Raw genomic sequence first — 18,151 nt, 5'->3', positions numbered from 1 at the left:
ATAGCTACAGTGCCGATATGTGTGTGAAGGGTTGTTGGTGGTTACTGTCTGTTCTGCCACAGGTTTATTTTTAATCTACTGAACGGCCTCATTTTCGTCTCGACCACATGCAAAAGAGGAAATGCAGCCTGTGGTTTGAGACAATAGTTTTGTGTGTAGCAGTGTCTTATTTTAAGCCATCAGTATCCAGCAAACATAAGGTCCTAAAGCACACTGCACTTTATTGTCCTCTTCATACCCCGATGAGGAAAATACTTTATAATATTAACATGTCAGTAACATGTGAAACTTTAATGACTGAGACCATGAACATATGCAGAAAGTGTTTAGACTCTGACCTGTAGATCAGACTGTGACAGGAAGGATTGTGTAAACATTGTTATTTGTATAACTGCAAGTTCACACGGAGCTGCAGTCTTATCTGCACCATCTCTGCACTGAAACAAACCTCAATGATCTTTTGTTGTTTCGTTCATCAGCCTGCAGAGTTAAAATGAGGAAGAACATTTACTATAGAAACTGTGCTTTAACTGCTACATTAACTAAAGTAAAAGAAAAAAAATTACACATCTTTACTGTAACAGTGCCAGAGCTGACAGGTGGGGAGGAAGAAATTAGAAGAAGGAAAGAGATTTTTAAAAAAAAGAAAAAAGAGGAAATGACACAGAAAACAAACAGCACCTGAAAGAGAGCAGAGGGAAGACGGAGGACAGGGCCCAGAGCTGTGATCACATGCACATAATATACAAGGAGAAACAACCGTCCACATCAACCCACTGCTCTAAAACACTTCAAAAACTCTGGTGTGAATGTGGTGTCGTCTTATTCTTGTTATCAAACCTCAGTAAGTGTAAAGAGGAAGTGGAAGCTTGATCCAGTTATAAGTGAACAGTTCAATAGTGGTTTGTTGCAATGCTTTGTGCATTTTCTCAGCATGCTTTCAAGATTTAACCTGTGGCGTCCACATATGTGGACATCACATTTTGTCTTGTCTAGACCACAGTACTAAATTTTGCTCTACAAGGACCTGATATCCACTCACGAGGACATTATTCTGCCACTGTTCTATCAAATTTTCAAACGAATGTCCCCATATGTGGATATCAGGCCATTGTAGAGCAAAATCAAGTAAAAAGTAATTCTTTGTTTTTACATTCATCAGGTGCCAATCAGCCCAAATAGCAAAGAGAAATAAAAATGCTATGAAAGAGTTCAGGTCTTCGGAGGTTAAAGTTGCTATGGCAACATGAGTAAAAATAAAGGTAAAAGTCTTTCAGGAATAATTATGATAAGATCCGTCTACAGTCATGTTGTAGGTAATACACCACAGTATCTTCTGATCTATTAGTCTACACATCACTGAATCATTTGGACAGATTAACATTTGTGGAATCACACAGTGTTTAAGTCTCAGTTATTTATTTATGTTGACTGCAAAGTGTAAGTTGACACTTTTGTGATCTCAATAGAGATTTTGTGATGACCCACAGGTACGTCTCTGTGTGCCTGTGATCAGTTATCTGTAACTCAGTTTTCTTCGTTTGTTACCATCGAGGCCTGAAACTATCAGCTTCATAATAAAGGTCACCTTTGTTTGGTACTCTGAGTCCTGCTTTGCATGGGTGGCTGTAGCTCAGGCGGTAGAGCTGAACATCTACTGATCGGAGGGTTGCTGGTTCAATTCCTGGCTTCTCCTAGTCTGCTTATCAAATATCCTTGGGTAAGATACTAACCCCAAATTGCTCTCCGAGGCATCCATCGGAGTATGAATATGTGTGTGAATGTTTGTCACAAAGCACTAAGAAAAATGTGCTAGTGTGAATGGGTGAATGCACAAGTTGGGAGTTCGCCTTGTAATCGGAAGGTTGCTGGTTTGTTCCTCGGCTTGGACAGTCTCGGTCGTTGTGTCCTTGGGCAAGACACTTCACCCGTTGCCTACTGGTGGTGGTCAGAGGGCCCGGTGGCGCCAGTGTCCGGCAGCCTCGCCTCTGTCAGTGCGCCCCAGGGTGGCTGTGGCTACAATGTAGCTTGCCATCACCAGTGTGTGAATGTGTGTGTGAATGGGTGGATGACTGGATATGTAAAGCGCTTTGGGGTCCTTAGGGACTAGAAAAGCGCTATATAAATACAGGCCATTTACAAGTTGTGTGAAGCGCTCAGAAGAGTAAAATAAGTGCTGTATAAGAACCATTTAGCATGTGGGTCTGCTTTTTGAACTGACTCTGGACACAATCACATGATCTGTGTTGGTAACATGTGCTGTTCAACACAAACATCATTATTACAGTGTTTCAATCATTGTTTCACATCAGTTTGTTTTATTTTATTGTGTTTACATGTAGTCAGAGGCTGAGGTCAGTGTGCATCTGCACATACATGTCAAAGCAAGACAAAGAACAGTCTGCAGAATAAATGAGTTCCTGCTTTACTTTGAAATGATAACAGATAATAAATATAACTTTGAATTTATCTATGAATTTAATTGTTCTTTAGTTGGTGAAACATAAAAGTCTTTAGTCTCACTTCAGCCACACACTGAGTCATTTCCTGTGTTTGGGTCTCCACCAAACTTAAAACCAGAATTTAACCACAAGGTGGAAACTTTCACAGGTCTGAGGTCAAAGGAGCCTTTTCACTATATGACTGCATGATGATGTTTCAGCTAAGAGTCAAATAAAATAAAAACATTTTAATGCAGCCTAAAGTAAGAATTTAATTTTAATTCAGCAGTAAAACAATTAAAAGGAGAAAAATGATTTAAAAAGGCTTTAGTGAAAATACAGGCACCAAAGTAGAAAAGCTGTTTTGGTTATATTCACTCTCAGTGACTCCCAGTCTGCAGAAACCTGCCAGGAGACAAATATTAGTGGATATTGCAGCCAAAAAATCCCCCAAACGGGCAAAACATGTATACTTACATGAAGCAACACAACAACTTTTTATATTATAGAAAAAGGAAACAACACAACAAAAGAAACAAGCTTCTATGTTTGCAGTGGACAGGAAATATAAACATATCAACCAACTGCTACACGAGCTGTTTAAGTTTCGTGTCAAAGGGCAGGAAGCACAGAGAGACCAATCAGAATAAGAGCCTGTAGAAAAACTCTTGTTGTATCTATATTAAACACAACTTCTCTTTATCTGCAAACTAAAACTGTTTGATTATCTGAGGATCAGAGTGCAGCAGGCTGGATGTGACGATGGGGCACTCTTTGCTCTGCATGATGGGCTTTTTCTGTAAGTACACGTCTGACATTGTTTGAACGGCAGCGATTAATGAAAATGTTTCTGATCTGTGAGAATTACAGTGAGTCACTGCTTTAACCTGTTTACCTGAGAGCTGGAACAAAGCAGACTTGTGATTCTTTAAGTGTTTAAATGTTTGATACACTGCTGCTTTTTGCATCACTTATAGTTGCACACTGTGTTACAACAGTTTGATTGTATAATGTCTGATGAGGTTTTATTGATTATTTTAGTGCTCAGTACTGTCATCTGTGGAAATGCTGAAGGTAAGAAATGATCTTTTTCTTCCTGTTCATATATGTAGCTGTTATCTCCTATAATGTGCTCAATAATATCCTCCCTGTGTTTACATGTTATCTTCTGCACAGGCTCAATGCTTCTATTCAGCCTGTGCAGTTAAACATAAATGGCTTCAGTAAGCGCTCCATGTGGAGACTGTGGCGTTCTTCACAGCTTTTACTGATCTACCATTTGTACCACTTTCAGTCTGTAAACAACCCGTTCTCACTCCCAACGCGTAAAATAATGACGATTTGTCACGTCCCTTAACTTCTCATGCTGACGCCTAAGGTACCCTTCCACGTTTTTATGTGACGCTGTGGGTTGTCAATTCATTCCAATATGAACCCGCTCGCGGTGATCAGAGACGCTTCGAGCAGAGGCTCCAGCCATCCATTTACTCCAATAATAACCCCGTCACGGCGAAACATGACGCCGTGAAGCACAATCTAACTGGAGAACCGGGGACCCTCTCCGCGAACGGGTTTTTCTCCCTAATTTAATGCTTTCTTTTAATGACATCGTTAACATTTCTCAACAAAAACACGAAAGTATCACTGATAATTCAACAATAAAATCGCTTCATGTTGTGGCCATCACACAGTGTTTTCCAAACTGATTCACGATCTGAAAGTGCGCAGATTTAACGTACATAATCCTTTGTTAGGTTTATTATTTTCATTTCACACGTAAAACACATTTATAGATTCATTCACCACTCCTGTTAGTTTTGGACGCGCTCGGCTCCAGCCAATCAGACGCAACCTGTGTAAGCAAAGGCTGATGGGAGAACGGAGAGACCCATTTATAAGAATAAGAAAATGAGGCGGAACTGATTGATTCTAATGCAGGTATGTAAAAAATACATATATTTAAAGTAATACCTTGATGTGTGTTTCAAAGTTTGTTTTTTCATAAAAGCTTCAAACAAACAGAGGTGACTGATCTCGGAAACGGTGTAATGTATTTAAAAATGGCTACAGCTACCGTCAGCATGCTTGCTAGGTAACGACTACACGTGTCTACTGCAGCATTAGCCATTTAATCCAACGATGATGGATTAAATCTATTACAAACGTTAAAGGACTTGTGTGCCGCAAAATACCCTCACATGGTGCGTAAAGCAGTTTTTGCGCTAAGAGTTCTGCTAGCTCTTTACAAACTGATGATGCTAACGTTAATTGCTAACATTAACCGGAGCGCCAAGACTGAAAATCATTTGAATTGCGTTAGTTATGTGTTTATGTCACTGAGTTCTGCAAAAATCTCTTTCCTCTTTAGCTTGAAAATGAGTGATTCAGAGGATCCCGAGCTGGAGGAAGAGCTTCAGGCTGCTGACGAACTCCTTCAAGATATGCAGGTAACATTTTTAGTGGAAACAGTTGTTAAAGAGGGAACACGCTTGTCTAATATTTTGTACGGAGTAAACGTTATGTTATTTGAATTTTTTTTAAAGTTTATGTCAAATTAAGTTGGTTAACTTAAGATGTTTGATAATCTTTGCTTTAATCATAGACTGTATTTTAGGTGTTCCCTTTTTTCCTTGTTAATTGCGTAGAATGATGCACAGAGTGAACCTCAGCCAAGACCAGTGCGCTGGAAAAAACGTGACAGACAGGGAGCTTTTATTCCTCAAAGACCATCAACCAGTCGAAGTACTAGTTGCATGCCACGTGGTCAGTGTTCACACAACCATTGATTTTATCTCACAACTTGTTTTCACCAAAGAATTTCAGTAAGTAAATATTCTTCATTCCCCCCCCCCCCCCCCCCCCCAGTGTCCAGAGAGCAGCATCAATGTCCACGTGAAGAACCTAGTTATGTTGCCAGTGTCAACCCAACAAAAGGTACTTTACCTTCTTGTATATATTGTGATTTCTGTTTACTTTTATATTTGTTGTTATAGTTGAGTTATGCAGGGCTTTTGTGGAGTCCTAAGAAACATACTGCCTAGAGTGTTTTTCAGAGTTTCTTCCTTTCTTTATTTTTTTTCTGTTAGTGTATGGAACTGAGGTGCTTCGTCAGGAGCTCCTTCAGTTGTTGGAGGATGGAGAAGAGGACGCAGCCATGACTTGTGAGACGTCGTCTGAGTCAGCTGCTACTCACTGGGCGATCAGAAATATGGTGTCCTCGCAAAAGTGGAAAGAGGCCAGGCCTTGTCTTATAGACAATATGTTAGCTACTCTGGATCCACAGTCACACCGTGTGTGTCAGTGTGGCAAACAAGTAGTTGTGAGGTGTCTGGACTGCCTGCCTCTTCCATTCCTTTGTGCTGACTGTGATATTGCAGTTCACACACGCTTTGTCCTGCACAACAGAGAGGCAGTAACAGGAGGGTTTTTGCAGCCTTCATCAGAGTTTCACAAGCCAATAGGTACAGTTTTTAAGTCTTATGCATTTCTTGCTATGTATGAGTATGAGTGGGTGCTGTTATTGTATATTTATTGTGTATCAGTTAATTTCTAATTCTTTTTATATATATTGTGTGTTTTAATGTTAGTTCGGCTGTTGCCTGTGCAAAGGCCAGACCATGTGTGTGACTGCCCAGCAGGTAACGTTGAGGTTTCACCCGGCGCAATTGTGGCTCTTGTAACCATAAATGGTAAGTTGCCCTTTTGTCACACACTACATACACAATAGATGTGTTTGGAGGTTTTATTGCAAATTGTGCATTGCTATCTTGGTTTTAATTACCCTCGGCCCGCAGTATATGTGGGCACCTGTCAAAGGTCATTTGGATTTACCAGACCGATTTGAAAACAACATGAAAAAAATGAATGCTTTGAGCCATGACTGAATTTATCCTTATCCTTTCTAAAGGCCGTTATAACCTTGCACTGCCAGTGGTGAGCTGCACCAGCTGTGGCCTAATGTGGTCCCCCTCAGTTAAGGACATCCTGGGTAGTGGATATTGGCCTGGCACCTTAAATTTCTGCACCCTGTTTTCTATGGATGTCTTTCAGTCTTTCTATGACATTAAGAAGGCTGCACCAGGGATGTCACTTAAGGCATTTGTCAAAATGCTGGATGAACGAACAGCCCATTTTGGAAGGGTGAGTTTCTAAATTTGCTAAGTTTAAGGAAATTGTGCAAATCAATGTTTATGATGACTGTCCTTGAATATTCTGTTGTATGTCCTCTATGTAAAAGAATGGCCGAATATCAGCTGATGCCTTCAGTAAAAGTTTCTTGGAGTGGAGTGCTGTAAAGTTTGAGGTGGACAGGATGTGCAAGGAGCCATGCTTTAGCTGCCCTGCCTGCACTCCAGACATGCTTGCCGTCTCAGTTGATGGAAACCGCAAGCTTTATCGCTTTCAGTCTAATGCAAGGTACGTTATGCATTGTGTACATAAGTCAAATATGGATTTGTAGAAAAATGTATTTTAATGTTTCTTTTCAAACAACTGTCACTGTGTTCGTTCAGCACTTCAGAGCAGGGGAACTTTGAAGGTGTCTTCATTGAAAAAGATGAGGAAGTTGCTGAGTTTGTGAAATACATCCAGAGACACACAAATCATGTAAGATACACATATATATATATATATATATATATATATATATATATATATATATATATATATATATATATATATATATATATATATATATATATATATATATATATATATATATATATATATATATATATATATATATATATATATATATTAGTGCTGTTAGCGTTACTCTTGTTAAAATGACGTTAATGCCGTAACCATATACACATACGTGTGTGTGGACATATATGGATGGGTCGATATTTTTTTTATTTTTCTCTTGGTGTTGTCGTAATACTATTTACTTTACTTTATCTTAATGTTTACTTAATTTTGTCACCATGTGTATTTAAAAAAAACAACATGATTTTTATTTTGTGTTATCAGTGCTGTCCTGGGGAGATCTGAGGTCTTGTGTGACTCGAGGCTAATTCAGCTAATTGTTATGCGTTTGTTTTAAAAAGTTTGTCCCTGATAGGGCTTAATCATGTCATGTCTTTTATGTTAAAATCTTTGAGTGTATAGGTCCCGGGGAAAGGGTTGTGCGGATCTTCATCTTGGACTGCAGCAAAGGAGTCGTCCAAAAAGTCCACTGGGAAGTTGGATGAGGAGGGCATGGAAATAGCTGTTTGTCGCCACGGAGTCCTCTTAGCTGCATTGAACATGTTTCGAGGGGAGATCTTTGCTTACCCCCTTTTTCTCCAGAGGAAGTTGGCAGCTAGCATCCCAGGACATATTACGTTCCTTTGCTCCGATGTGGCCTGTAAATATTTCCCCTATTTAACCAAGGTGGCTCAGCAGTGCCCTGAGCTGAGGAACCTCTTGTCAATGCGTCCTTTTCTCTCCGTCATGCATGCAAAGGCTCACACTTGGAAATGCGAGGTATACTGCAGCTTGTAGTTTTGGATTAGTTTGAGACATTTTGTTATAAGGTTGAATGAATTCAGCAGTCATGTATTGTGACCTCCTTTCTATAGATCAAATGGGGAGGTGCGTTTCAGGATGGGGCCGGTTCAACAGTTGGAGAAGAGGTGGAACAAGTAAACAGTTTCCTGTCTAGGGCGGCCATCACAACGAAGTACATGTCTAAAGCAGGTGTGTGTCCGTGTCTGAGATTCCACTCAGTCTCCTGCTCATTAATTCTAATTTGTATACTAACTGAAATGCAGGGCGAACAGACATGCTGACCCTCCTGGCTTTGGGGTGGAACAAAAGGAAAGTGGAACAACTGGGCCGCACTTTGAGCCAGAGATATCTAAAGGTCATTTTTTCAACACCCATTTTAATGTGTGTGGTAATGGGGGGAAAACACCAGTACTCTTTTAATGTCAATATGAATGACATTTATGAATGCATTCTTAGATCATAAGGATCCTTAGAGAACAAGTGGAGAGCCTGAATGCGACCAGAAATGAGCTGGGTGTGGATGATGACACACTGCAGCAATGGGCTGAAGGTGAGTCTCAATATAATGCACTCATGTATAACAACAGGACCCACCATGGCCTCATTAAAGAACTTAGAGTTAAGATCTTTCTGACAGTGTCAACAAACAATGAAAAATAAGCCTTGTAAAAGCAAATTTATGGCAGAGTTGTTGCGTTTCATCAAATTGGATAGAACCTGGGTTGAAATGATGTCGTACTAGTTGGTTTTATAAACCTGAACACCAACATACTTGTTATCTCATGATTATCATGAGATAGCAGCACATGAAGGCTCCAGATGTCTTATAATGAATGTCATCAAGTCAGTGATTACAGAGTCCACTGTAGTTTGGTGACTGTTACTCATCCTGTATTCTGATTAATATTCCTCTCACTTAGAAAGTGATCAAACTGATGGCAGCCTTGGAGCGTTGCAGGCACGAGTAGAGGAGCTTGTCGTCATCATCAGAGTGCGAACACAAAGTCTTTACAGACAAAATGGTACATCCCAGTTTCTTTGAAACGGACCGTTTGATGCTCAGTTTGTACAGCTTGTGCAGCTACTTTGTAAACAGAATCAAATCAGATCCAGGTTTGTTTAAGCTGGATGTGATTTGTTCTAGCAAACAAATTGATGAGTGTAGATTAAAATGAAACTATATACATTATGTGAAGGTGTGAATTTTTTATGATTATTTACAGATAGCAACAAGAGGCGACACAGAATTCGCAAGGTCATCTTAGTTGAGAAGAAACGCTTGGCGGCTGCTGTTGACGACTACAACAAGCTCGCTGAACCAACAAAGCAAATCGTATCCAGTGATGCCCTCATGCAGACCGATATTTGGCCCTGGCAGAGCACAAGTGAACGTAAGCTCTTGATTTATAAATATCCTTTTTAAACAAGCTCCCAGTATCTGAGCAGTAGTTGAATGTTTTGTTCTTGAATCATAATATGCTGCTATGTTTTCCCATCTGATGTTGTTAAACTGTAGCTGCTGCTGACCTCCGGACAAAGAGAAAGGTCTTTGAGAAGGTGATGGCTGTGAGGCGCCTGAGAGAGGAGGAGATGATCCTTTGCAGGGAGATGCGGCATCACTGGACAGTGTTGCGAATGCGTTCTGTGGTGTTGGGGACAATCTCCTCAGACTGTAAGCACTTTATTTATTTATTAATTTTTTGATGAATCGATTGAAAATAAGAGCAGATGCTAAAGTCTTACTGGATCTTTTACCTATATCTAGATTGCTAGCTAACACTGCCTTCTCCCTTTTAAAAAAATGTTTAATTACAGCATCCTAATTCCTTGTGTTTATGAGGTGATGTTTTTTTGTTGTTTGTTTTTTTTACTTTTCTCATATTTATTTGTTTTGTTCTTTTTACAGCCTCCTTTGTTGGCATGTCGGAGGATGCACAGAAGGGACTCTGTAGCCTGGTGTTAAAAAAACAAAGTGAACTGAAAGCTGAAATGCTCAAAGTAAAGGACGTGTACAAGAGAATCCTCAGCCACCAACCACTCCTGGAAATGGACTCGGAGGAGGACATTCCAGACGATGCCACTGAGAGTGATTTGAGCACTTCTGCTGAAGACTGATTGTGTCATCATTGATGTTATGTTTGGTAAAATAAAAAGTTAATCACATCTCTGTTTAATGTGATTTTTCAACAGACATTTTACATTTTGAGAAGAAAAATGGAATTTCCTTGGTGCAGTTGTTTACCCTGAATCATTATTTCCCATCTAATTTAATGACTAGTGTACATGTTCAGATACGATAACATAATTTAATTTATGGGATGCTTTCTGGGCTGCTCAAATAATCACAAAATTTAAAAGCACCAGGCAGCACACTCACAAGTAAATTTTTTGTTCAGTGTTTTGTCGAAGAAATCAACAAGTACAACTGAGATGTTTGCTGTAGTGGTGTGTTTGTTAAGAAGCATGCCAGCACACTGGTGAACTGACAGTCCCAGAATGCACCCAAGCCATTGACTCGCCCCAGAGCAAATGAAATTGCTTATCTAGAAAGACAACCGTCATCAAAGAAGAAGTAAAAGAGTAGGAAACAAATGGTAAGGGAAGGTACTGTGGGGTAGGAAAGAAAGGCCAGAGCTGTGCAAAATGACCTCCAGCAGGCCACAAATGTGCACGTCCGCTCAAACGGTCAGAAATGGACTCCATGAGGGTGGTATGAGGGCCCGACGTCCACAGGTGGGGTTGTGCTTACAGCCCAACACAGTGCCGTATGTTTGGCATTTGCCAGACAACACAAAGATTGGCAACTTTGCCACTGGCGGCCTGTGCTCCTCACAGATGAAAGCAGGTTCACACTGAGCACTTGTGACAGTCTGGAGACGCTGTGGAGAACCTTCTGCTTCCTGCAACATCCTCCAGCATGAGTTTGGCAGTGGGTCCGTTTTGGTGTGGGGTGGCATTTCTTTGGGGAGCAGCACAGCCCTCCATGTGTTCGGCAGAGGTAGCCTGACTGCCATTAGGTACTGAGATGAGATCCTCAGACCCCTTGTGAGACCATATGCTGGTGCGGTTGGCCCCGGGTTCCTCCTAATGCAAGACAATCCTAGACCTCATGTGGCTGGAGTGTGTCAGCAGTTCCTGCAAGACGAAGGCATTGATGCTGTGGACTGGCCCGCCCATTCCCCAGAACTGAATCCAATTGAGGACATCTGGGACATTATGTCTCGCTCCATCCACCAACTGCACCAAAAAATGTCCAGGAGTGGGCAGATGCTTTAGTCCTGGAGTCTGGGAGGAGATCCATCAGGAGAGCATCTGCCACTTCATCAGGAGCATGCCCAGGTGTTGTAGGGAGGTCATACAGGCATGTGGAGGCCACACAGACTAGTGAGCCTCATTTTGACATGTTTTGAGGACATTACATAAAACCAGATTAATGATTCTGTATTGCATTGATCAAGGAACCAACCCAATAGGAGCTAAAGGAATCCTCTTGACATTACTTCACTCAGTAAGTTTATACTATGTTTAATGTGCATTTTCTTCATCAGTTTAGAACATAACATGTTAGCGCTCCCTGGTCCTTTTTGGAGACAGATCCTGAGACAGCAGGCAGCTATGGAGAACTCGTGTCAGCTGTGGTAATTAAGGAATACTTTGATTTAATATTGATTTCATGACAACTATCCTCTGGCACATATTCCTGGATATATATAATGACATAAGTAAACTCCCATTTTAGAATCATTGCCTTCTTTGATCTGACTTATTGCCTCAGACTTTGGCCCTGTGTCCCCAAAAGTATAGAAAATCCATGACACTGAGTAAGAGGCCTTTATCATGTTATAAGTGAGAGAGTTTGGTGTAACAGTGGTTGAACATGCCAAATCAATCCACAACATACTGCCATTCCCCAGCTGTAACCTGCATATGCATCAAACCAAAATCCAGTATCATAGCCACAAAAAAGACATAAAGATTAGGTTAAAAGGGTTGTCTCATTTTGCCAGATAGCTTCATCCCAAAAAAGATAAACATTCTTCAAAAACAAAAGTTTGTGAATATTTGCTGTATTGCCAGGCCTAAACCAACCTGTTAAACTTATCAAATTATTGTCATAGATACAAACCTATTGATTGAAACAGAATAATCCATTGAAGCCTCCATCATCATCCACAATCACTGTTACTGTTCAGATTATTTTATCTCTGTTTTCCTCTAGAATGTTTTGAAAATCAGCATTTGATCAACAGACTTTTTAAAAGTTTATTTTGATCCTATTGTTTACGTGTGTAATTGCATTTTTATTGAAATTATGACAGGAAAACCCTCAATCAAATTGTATCTTTGATATCTAATAATAATATTAACAATAATGTTACATATGTAATATGTACACAATAATATTGTGCAAACAAACAAGAAAAATAGCAAAAAATGTCAATTTTTTTTAATACCCTGTATATAAAGACCACATATGACCACAACTCCAAATGTGCAATTGTCACTGCATCTAAACATGACATATTACAAAAAGGTAGAAACATATAATATACAATATGTTCTGAAGCTGGTACTGGTGCAGTTAACTTTGCTTTAGGCTCCCATACACAGTAGGTGTTACTTACTATACGTGCAGTGCAGTATTACTTTACCTTGTAATATGTTATAATAAGCAAGTCACTTCTATATTTATGAGGATGTAGACAATAATGTTGGCTGATATGTAAAACTATGAGATGTCGAGTGCAGGGAAGATATTATTGATCGATCAGATTCATGAATATGTTAGGTACTTAAGCCACAATTAGAGAGTGAAACAGAGACTGACACTGGTTGAAATGTATAGTAAATATTTTATTTTGAACTTTTATGCTGAACTACAAGCTGTGAACTGTGCGATCTCTGCGACCTGTGGTGCCTGGTTTACTGTGTGTAAAACTGCGCAGGTTCCCATGTGTCATCCCACACTTTGCCACTGTCAGGAGAAAAACATAACAAACAACAACGACAACCACACACAAAATAGGACAATTTAGGTTGTGACATATGACAATTTTTTAGGATGAAATATCTTCTATATTCATGTCATGCTTTATACACCTTCATTGTAATATAAATTAATCAAATCAAGTCAGAGAGTATTAATATATGTAGTAGATGTCAAGCAGGACCACAGCAGCAGCCACGATCCATTGGAACCTGCTGGATGAGAGAGCACAGAAACTCCAGGGAAGAAGTTTAGTTAGTAACATGCATGAACTGCATTACTGAGACATGTATGTTTACAGATGGTGGTGAGGGAGAGGGGGAGAGTTTTCAGTAAAAGGAGACGTGACTGCATCTTCAACCAATACTGAGCCTGCATAACCCTGAAAGAGACAGAGAGAGAGGGGGGGGACACTAACCCCCAGCAGTCTGGTCCTATTACAGCATAACTAAGGGCTGAGCTGAACCAGCCCCAACTATAAGCTCTATAAAGAAGTAAAGTCTTATGCCTACTCTTAAAAGTGTTGACCATGTCCACCTCCAAAACTCATAATGGACTTTGGAGGTGGACAGCTATCAAGCTCCTCACAGAAGAGGAGCTCGATAGCTAAAAGCTCCCAATTTACTTTAGTCCAAATACATGAATTCAAATTGAGTTGATAACTATTTATCAACAATATGAATGTCTGTTCCCGTCCAACAAAGTTGTTACTACATACCATGTTGAGCAAGGCTTCCACTTGACTTTAACTTCTTCTTTTTCCTGAAAAACATGATATAAACAAACAATTAATTAAGAAAGACATGCAAGTTGCATACAAAAAGGAGCTTATAAACATTTGTGTACTATTGAATGGCTCAATATATTATACAATTAGTTTACAAAAACATAAGAACCACTACAATGCTTGTACTGCCAGCATCAAGTGCATGTCAGCAAAGCAACACTGCTTACATTGTGGCTCACAAGCAAAACTAACTGAAGCAGATGTTACTGAATGGGAAGGAGCACCTCCACATCAATCACTCCTTCTGAGCATGATGTCAGGAGGACTTTAAAGAACGTAAACATCAGGAAGGCAGCATGACCAGGTCGTATCAGGTGGTCTGTTCTTATTTAATGTCCTATTTGGAGTGAAATCCTGACTCAGTGGCTGAATTAGTGTAGATTCATCAAATACAAAAGCTTATGGATATTCAGTCAGGCACAGTTCAAATCCGGGAAGTCCAAAGACGCAAACAAATCTGCACAACAGCAGGCTAAATTACTTACATTTACAACTCTCCTGTCTACTATCTCTTCATATTTGAAAATCTTCTGTGTACGGTGTTTTCGGCATTCTGAAAAATAACAAATGAAATATTTACATGAGTTCTGTAAAACTGGAAAAAATGCAAAAATTAAGAAAAAGAAATCTTAACAAACTTAACGAACATGTCATGTGTTTCGTACATTTACAATACCATAACGTCTAACCTTTCCTTGTCCTTTTTTTGTTTGGGACATCCGAGGTGTACACCATAGAAATTGAGGGAGATGCAGGATGTGGAGATGGAGAGGAGGATGCAGGAGAAAGCAGAGATGAAGAGGAGGATGCAGGAGGAAGCAGAGATGGAGAGGAGGATGCAGGAGGAAGCAGAGATGGAGAGGAGGATGCAGGATGAAGCAGAGATGGAGAGGAGGATGCAGGAGAAAGCAGAGACAGAGAGGAATATGCAGGAGGAAGCAGAGATGGAGAGGAGGATGCAGGAGGAAGCAGAGATGGAGAGGAGGATGCAGGAGGAAGCAGAGATGAAGAGGAGGATGCAGGAGGCTGACAGAGGGAAGATGTTGGTACAGGCTCTAAATGAAGAATAAATTCCTCGTTTAGAGCCTCTGGGTCTGGGACTGGTCCAGCATCGACACTGTCAGCAGAGGATGGTCCAGCTGCTGGTGTAGAACTTTTAGCAGGAGGTGAAGCTTGTAATTCTGAAAAATTTTAAATATTAAACATTCATTAAAATGGGTTGAAAAAATGTACAGTACACATAAACACATAATAAGTAGTGATTTGCATGTTTTCAGTTAAGTTTTTACTAAAGATACAACTGGTAAATATTGGCATCAAATAAGTCATCTCGCACACTCACTGACCCAAATAATTCAGTACAAGTGCCCTCTAGGGTAGTGTGACATCTGTAGTGCTTTTCTACATTGTACATTAAAAAATTAATGAGTGTGACTATAAATCCAGATAGATAATGACTTTTTCCTCTGATGACACTACTTTCCTGACTTTGTAGTGAATAACATTTGACACTTCAAGCTAGTACTGTGACTTAGGAGTTTTGTACAATGGTGATGCTAACTACCTCAGGGAGGTAATCAGGTAACCTCTTAAGAAGTATATAAGTTATTTAAGAATAATAATTATATAATTGGTAACATTATATAACATTTGTTATACTAGAAAGTCTCGAAGAGAATTATCAGGTCTGGTTTTCGTGAAGATTTTTAAAATTACATTTGTATATACATGAATGTGAAAGACCATACTATACACACACACATACAAAATTGTTCAGGTGGGTAACACCAGAGGTTCAGTATGGCTAGCTTTGGTGATGTGACCGACACATGGGGAGGTAATAAGGCAGATATAACACTATTTTCATGTTAGCAACAGGACATGTAGGGCAGCTGTCACCTCACAGCAAGAAGGTTACTGGTCTGAACCTTGGCTGAATAATAGAATAGAACAGAATAGAGTAGAGTAGAACAGAATAGCTGGTGACTGTTAACTATCCTCATCCTCACCATCTTGTTTGTCTCTATGTACCCCGTGATGATCTGCCTTCTTATCTAGGGTGTACCATGAGTATCACCCAAAGACAGCTAGGATAGGCTACCTGATAAGGACACCTGGTTACAGATAATGGACAAAGCATATCTTACTTCTCAGAAGGTGTTCATAAAGCTTCCTCATCTTCATGAGGATGTCACGTGCAGCACCTTCCGCTGGTTCGATCTGAGTGATCACGTCCCCTACTATACGGCCCTTACGGTCAAACTGTCCAAGAAACAGAATTGGTTGGTAGCCCAGGGCATGTAGCTTTGAAACCTGCAAGAACAACAAAGAAAAACATGCAGCCAGTCTTTCATGTAAGCAAATTGATGTATAACAAACCTTTAAGTTTCACATCTTTGTTGTTTTATTGTTGTTGATAGTTAAAAAGTATTTATGGTGACCAAACCTGTAAATGTATGATAAAATCCATCTTGAAATGTTTTGTCTCTCAGTTAATAGCCGATTAAATTAAAAATCAGAAGTAGCTTAAATAAAAATAGTTTTTAACAAGTTTTTTCTAGTTGGATGTCTTTAGTGTGATGATGTTATTCTGATGTGAATAACTTTTTTATTTATGCTCTTTTATAAATTAATATTTTATGTGTATATACATGTCTTGTTAGTTTCTTACTTCATGATATACAAGAAAACATTGACAACTGTGATTAATAAAGAATTGTCTACCAGACCAACCACTTATTAGATCAGAACTTTTAAACTTACTGACAACTGGGCTGAATTAACCACCCTGCTCGCATTTCTGTTTTTTTTTAACAGAGGCAGCCCAGTTACTGTTTTTAAACTGTTCTTGTTTTTTTTTCAATCCCTCCTTTAGGTTCAGGCTGCCCAGACATCCACTGCATGTCTTCCTGTTGCAGGTGTTTGGGGCCTGACAGGAAGGGCATGGTTTGGTTTTTGGCTTTGTCATTTCTGCAAATGAAAATGGAACATGTAGGGATTATTTCAGGTCTGTTTTGGTGAAACGATTACAAAAATAATTTATGACCAAAGAAATAACTTATATTACGAGGCAGTATTACACCATATTTAGAAAAAAAAATCAATTACGAGATTAAAGTCATTAATATTGAGTTAATTACGTGAATAGGGTTAAAAAAAAACCTGAATTGATTACAGAAAAGATACATTGCTAAAATAGAGCAGTACTAACATTAGCTGGGTGGCCAAGCAAGTGTCTTACACATGAGAATACATCACAAAAAAATTTAAATAAACTTTTGCAGAAGTAGTTCTCTTGGTACACAGACTGCTCTGTGAAAACATTTCAAGTTTAATATCAGTTTAATATCACTGAAATTAATATTTCAGTGAACATGCAAATTACCCACAGTTTATCACAACTTACTTAGCTAGGATCTGCCTCGTGTCCAGTCGAAAACTTCGCTGCAGGACCGTGAGTTGAAAGATACATTTACTACGACTCCCAAGATGCATTGCAGTAAAAACCATCCAATCGCCTTGCTTAAGATCTGTTGACGTGTCGCTAAAGGCGCGCTGTAGATAAATATTGCAATTTGTAAAAAATAAAATACTACAATTTGCATTTTTTAATTACATAATTAAACACTGGGCCAGTTTAATTTCGTATTATCGCTGGTTATTATTTTAGAGTAAATAAAGGAATAACGGGTAGCACCAAGCTGTTGTCATCTTCATTTCCATAGCGACGGCGGTTGAGGATTATGGGTAGTGTGCAGTTACGGGATTAGTGCGTCTGCGTAAATTGGTCTGATTGGTTGGAGCCGAGCGCATCCAAAACTAGCAGGAGTGGTGAATGAATCTATAAATGTGTTTTACGTGTGAAATGAAAATAATAAACCTAACGAAGGATTATGTACGTTAAATCTGCGCACTTTCAGATCGTGAATCAGTTTGGAAAACACTGTGTGATGGCCACAACATGAAGCGATTTTATTGTTGAATTATCAGTGATACTTTCGTGTTTTTGTTGAGAAATGTTAACGATGTCATTAAAAGAAAGCATTAAATTAGGGAGAAAAACCCGTTCGCGGAGAGGGTCCCCGGTTCTCCAGTTAGATTGTGCTTCACGGCGTCATGTTTCGCCGTGACGGGGTTATTATTGGAGTAAATGGATGGCTGGAGCCTCTGCTCGAAGCGTCTCTGATCACCGCGAGCGGGTTCATATTGGAATGAATTGACAACCCACAGCGTCACATAAAAACGTGGAAGGGTACCTTAGGCGTCAGCATGAGAAGTTAAGGGACGTGACAAATCGTCATTATTTTACGCGTTGGGAGTGAGAACGGGTTGCTGTAAAACTGTAACAACAAAACAGAGCAGGTACATTTAATCTCAGTGTAGATGCACAAATGTCACATGACCAATGCAAGATCATAACATTAACAATAAATGGACAAAGCCTGT

The 18,151-nt window shown here is 39.6% G+C and overlaps 2 protein-coding genes across 7 annotated transcripts; one reads left to right on the top strand and one right to left on the bottom strand.

Annotated features, from left to right (window-relative positions):
• The first annotated feature begins 3,907 nt into the window (after nucleotides 1-3,907).
• Nucleotides 3,908-8,234, top strand: LOC145425395 (uncharacterized). 5 transcript variants are annotated; one of them, XM_080298403.1, is made up of 10 exons: nucleotides 3,932-4,379; nucleotides 4,810-4,888; nucleotides 5,087-5,204; nucleotides 5,307-5,375; nucleotides 5,528-5,902; nucleotides 6,029-6,581; nucleotides 6,679-6,857; nucleotides 6,953-7,046; nucleotides 7,551-7,907; nucleotides 8,003-8,227. In XM_080298403.1, exons 6-10 carry the CDS (start codon nucleotides 6,318-6,320, stop codon nucleotides 8,210-8,212), a joined length of 1,104 nt encoding a protein of 367 aa, XP_080154529.1. In that variant the 5' UTR covers nucleotides 3,932-4,379; nucleotides 4,810-4,888; nucleotides 5,087-5,204; nucleotides 5,307-5,375; nucleotides 5,528-5,902; nucleotides 6,029-6,317; the 3' UTR covers nucleotides 8,213-8,227. The 5 variants fall into 5 exon arrangements, 2 of the variants coding, with proteins under 2 accessions (XP_080154529.1, XP_080154528.1); XR_013906075.1 differs by having other exon boundaries at nucleotides 3,908-4,379; nucleotides 5,528-6,581; nucleotides 7,544-7,907; nucleotides 8,003-8,230; XM_080298402.1 differs by having other exon boundaries at nucleotides 5,528-6,581.
• Nucleotides 8,235-12,764: 4,530 nt separating this feature from the next.
• Nucleotides 12,765-17,383, bottom strand: LOC145425396 (uncharacterized). 2 transcript variants are annotated; one of them, XM_080298404.1, is made up of 6 exons: nucleotides 17,112-17,383; nucleotides 16,469-16,675; nucleotides 15,853-16,018; nucleotides 14,395-14,886; nucleotides 14,191-14,258; nucleotides 12,765-13,680 (listed from the first exon to the last, which is right to left on the bottom strand). In XM_080298404.1, exons 3-6 carry the CDS (start codon nucleotides 15,887-15,889, stop codon nucleotides 13,588-13,590), a joined length of 690 nt encoding a protein of 229 aa, XP_080154530.1. In that variant the 5' UTR covers nucleotides 15,890-16,018; nucleotides 16,469-16,675; nucleotides 17,112-17,383; the 3' UTR covers nucleotides 12,765-13,587. The 2 variants fall into 2 exon arrangements, with proteins under 2 accessions (XP_080154530.1, XP_080154531.1); XM_080298405.1 differs by having other exon boundaries at nucleotides 15,853-17,383.
• Nucleotides 17,384-18,151: the final 768 nt, after the last annotated feature.

This window comes from Astatotilapia calliptera, chromosome 3 (genome assembly GCF_964374335.1).
Source record: "Astatotilapia calliptera chromosome 3, fAstCal68.1, whole genome shotgun sequence".
Classification (NCBI taxonomy): domain Eukaryota; kingdom Metazoa; phylum Chordata; class Actinopteri; order Cichliformes; family Cichlidae; genus Astatotilapia; species Astatotilapia calliptera.
The sequence above is the reverse complement of the archived record's forward strand: the minus strand, read 5'-3'. Positions and strand labels throughout refer to the sequence as shown.

What these genes read in the sequence shown, in the direction of transcription:
- LOC145425395 (XM_080298403.1), top strand. Translation starts at nt 6,318, where the DNA reads ATGACTGAATTTATCCTTATCCTTTCTAAAGGCCGTTATAACCTTGCA. An exon ending in TCCAGAGACACACAAATCAT is followed by an intron (nt 7,047 to 7,550) that starts GTAAGATACACA and finishes TTGAGTGTATAG; the next exon opens with GTCCCGGGGAAAGGGTTGTG. An exon ending in CTCACACTTGGAAATGCGAG is followed by an intron (nt 7,908 to 8,002) that starts GTATACTGCAGC and finishes TCCTTTCTATAG; the next exon opens with ATCAAATGGGGAGGTGCGTT.
- LOC145425396 (XM_080298405.1), bottom strand. Translation starts at nt 15,889, where the DNA reads ATGAAGATGAGGAAGCTTTATGAACACCTTCTGAGAA. An exon ending in TTATGAACACCTTCTGAGAA is followed by an intron (nt 14,887 to 15,852) that starts GTAAGATATGCT and finishes AAAATTTTTCAG; the next exon opens with AATTACAAGCTTCACCTCCT. An exon ending in CAAAAAAAGGACAAGGAAAG is followed by an intron (nt 14,259 to 14,394) that starts GTTAGACGTTAT and finishes GTTATTTTTCAG; the next exon opens with AATGCCGAAAACACCGTACA.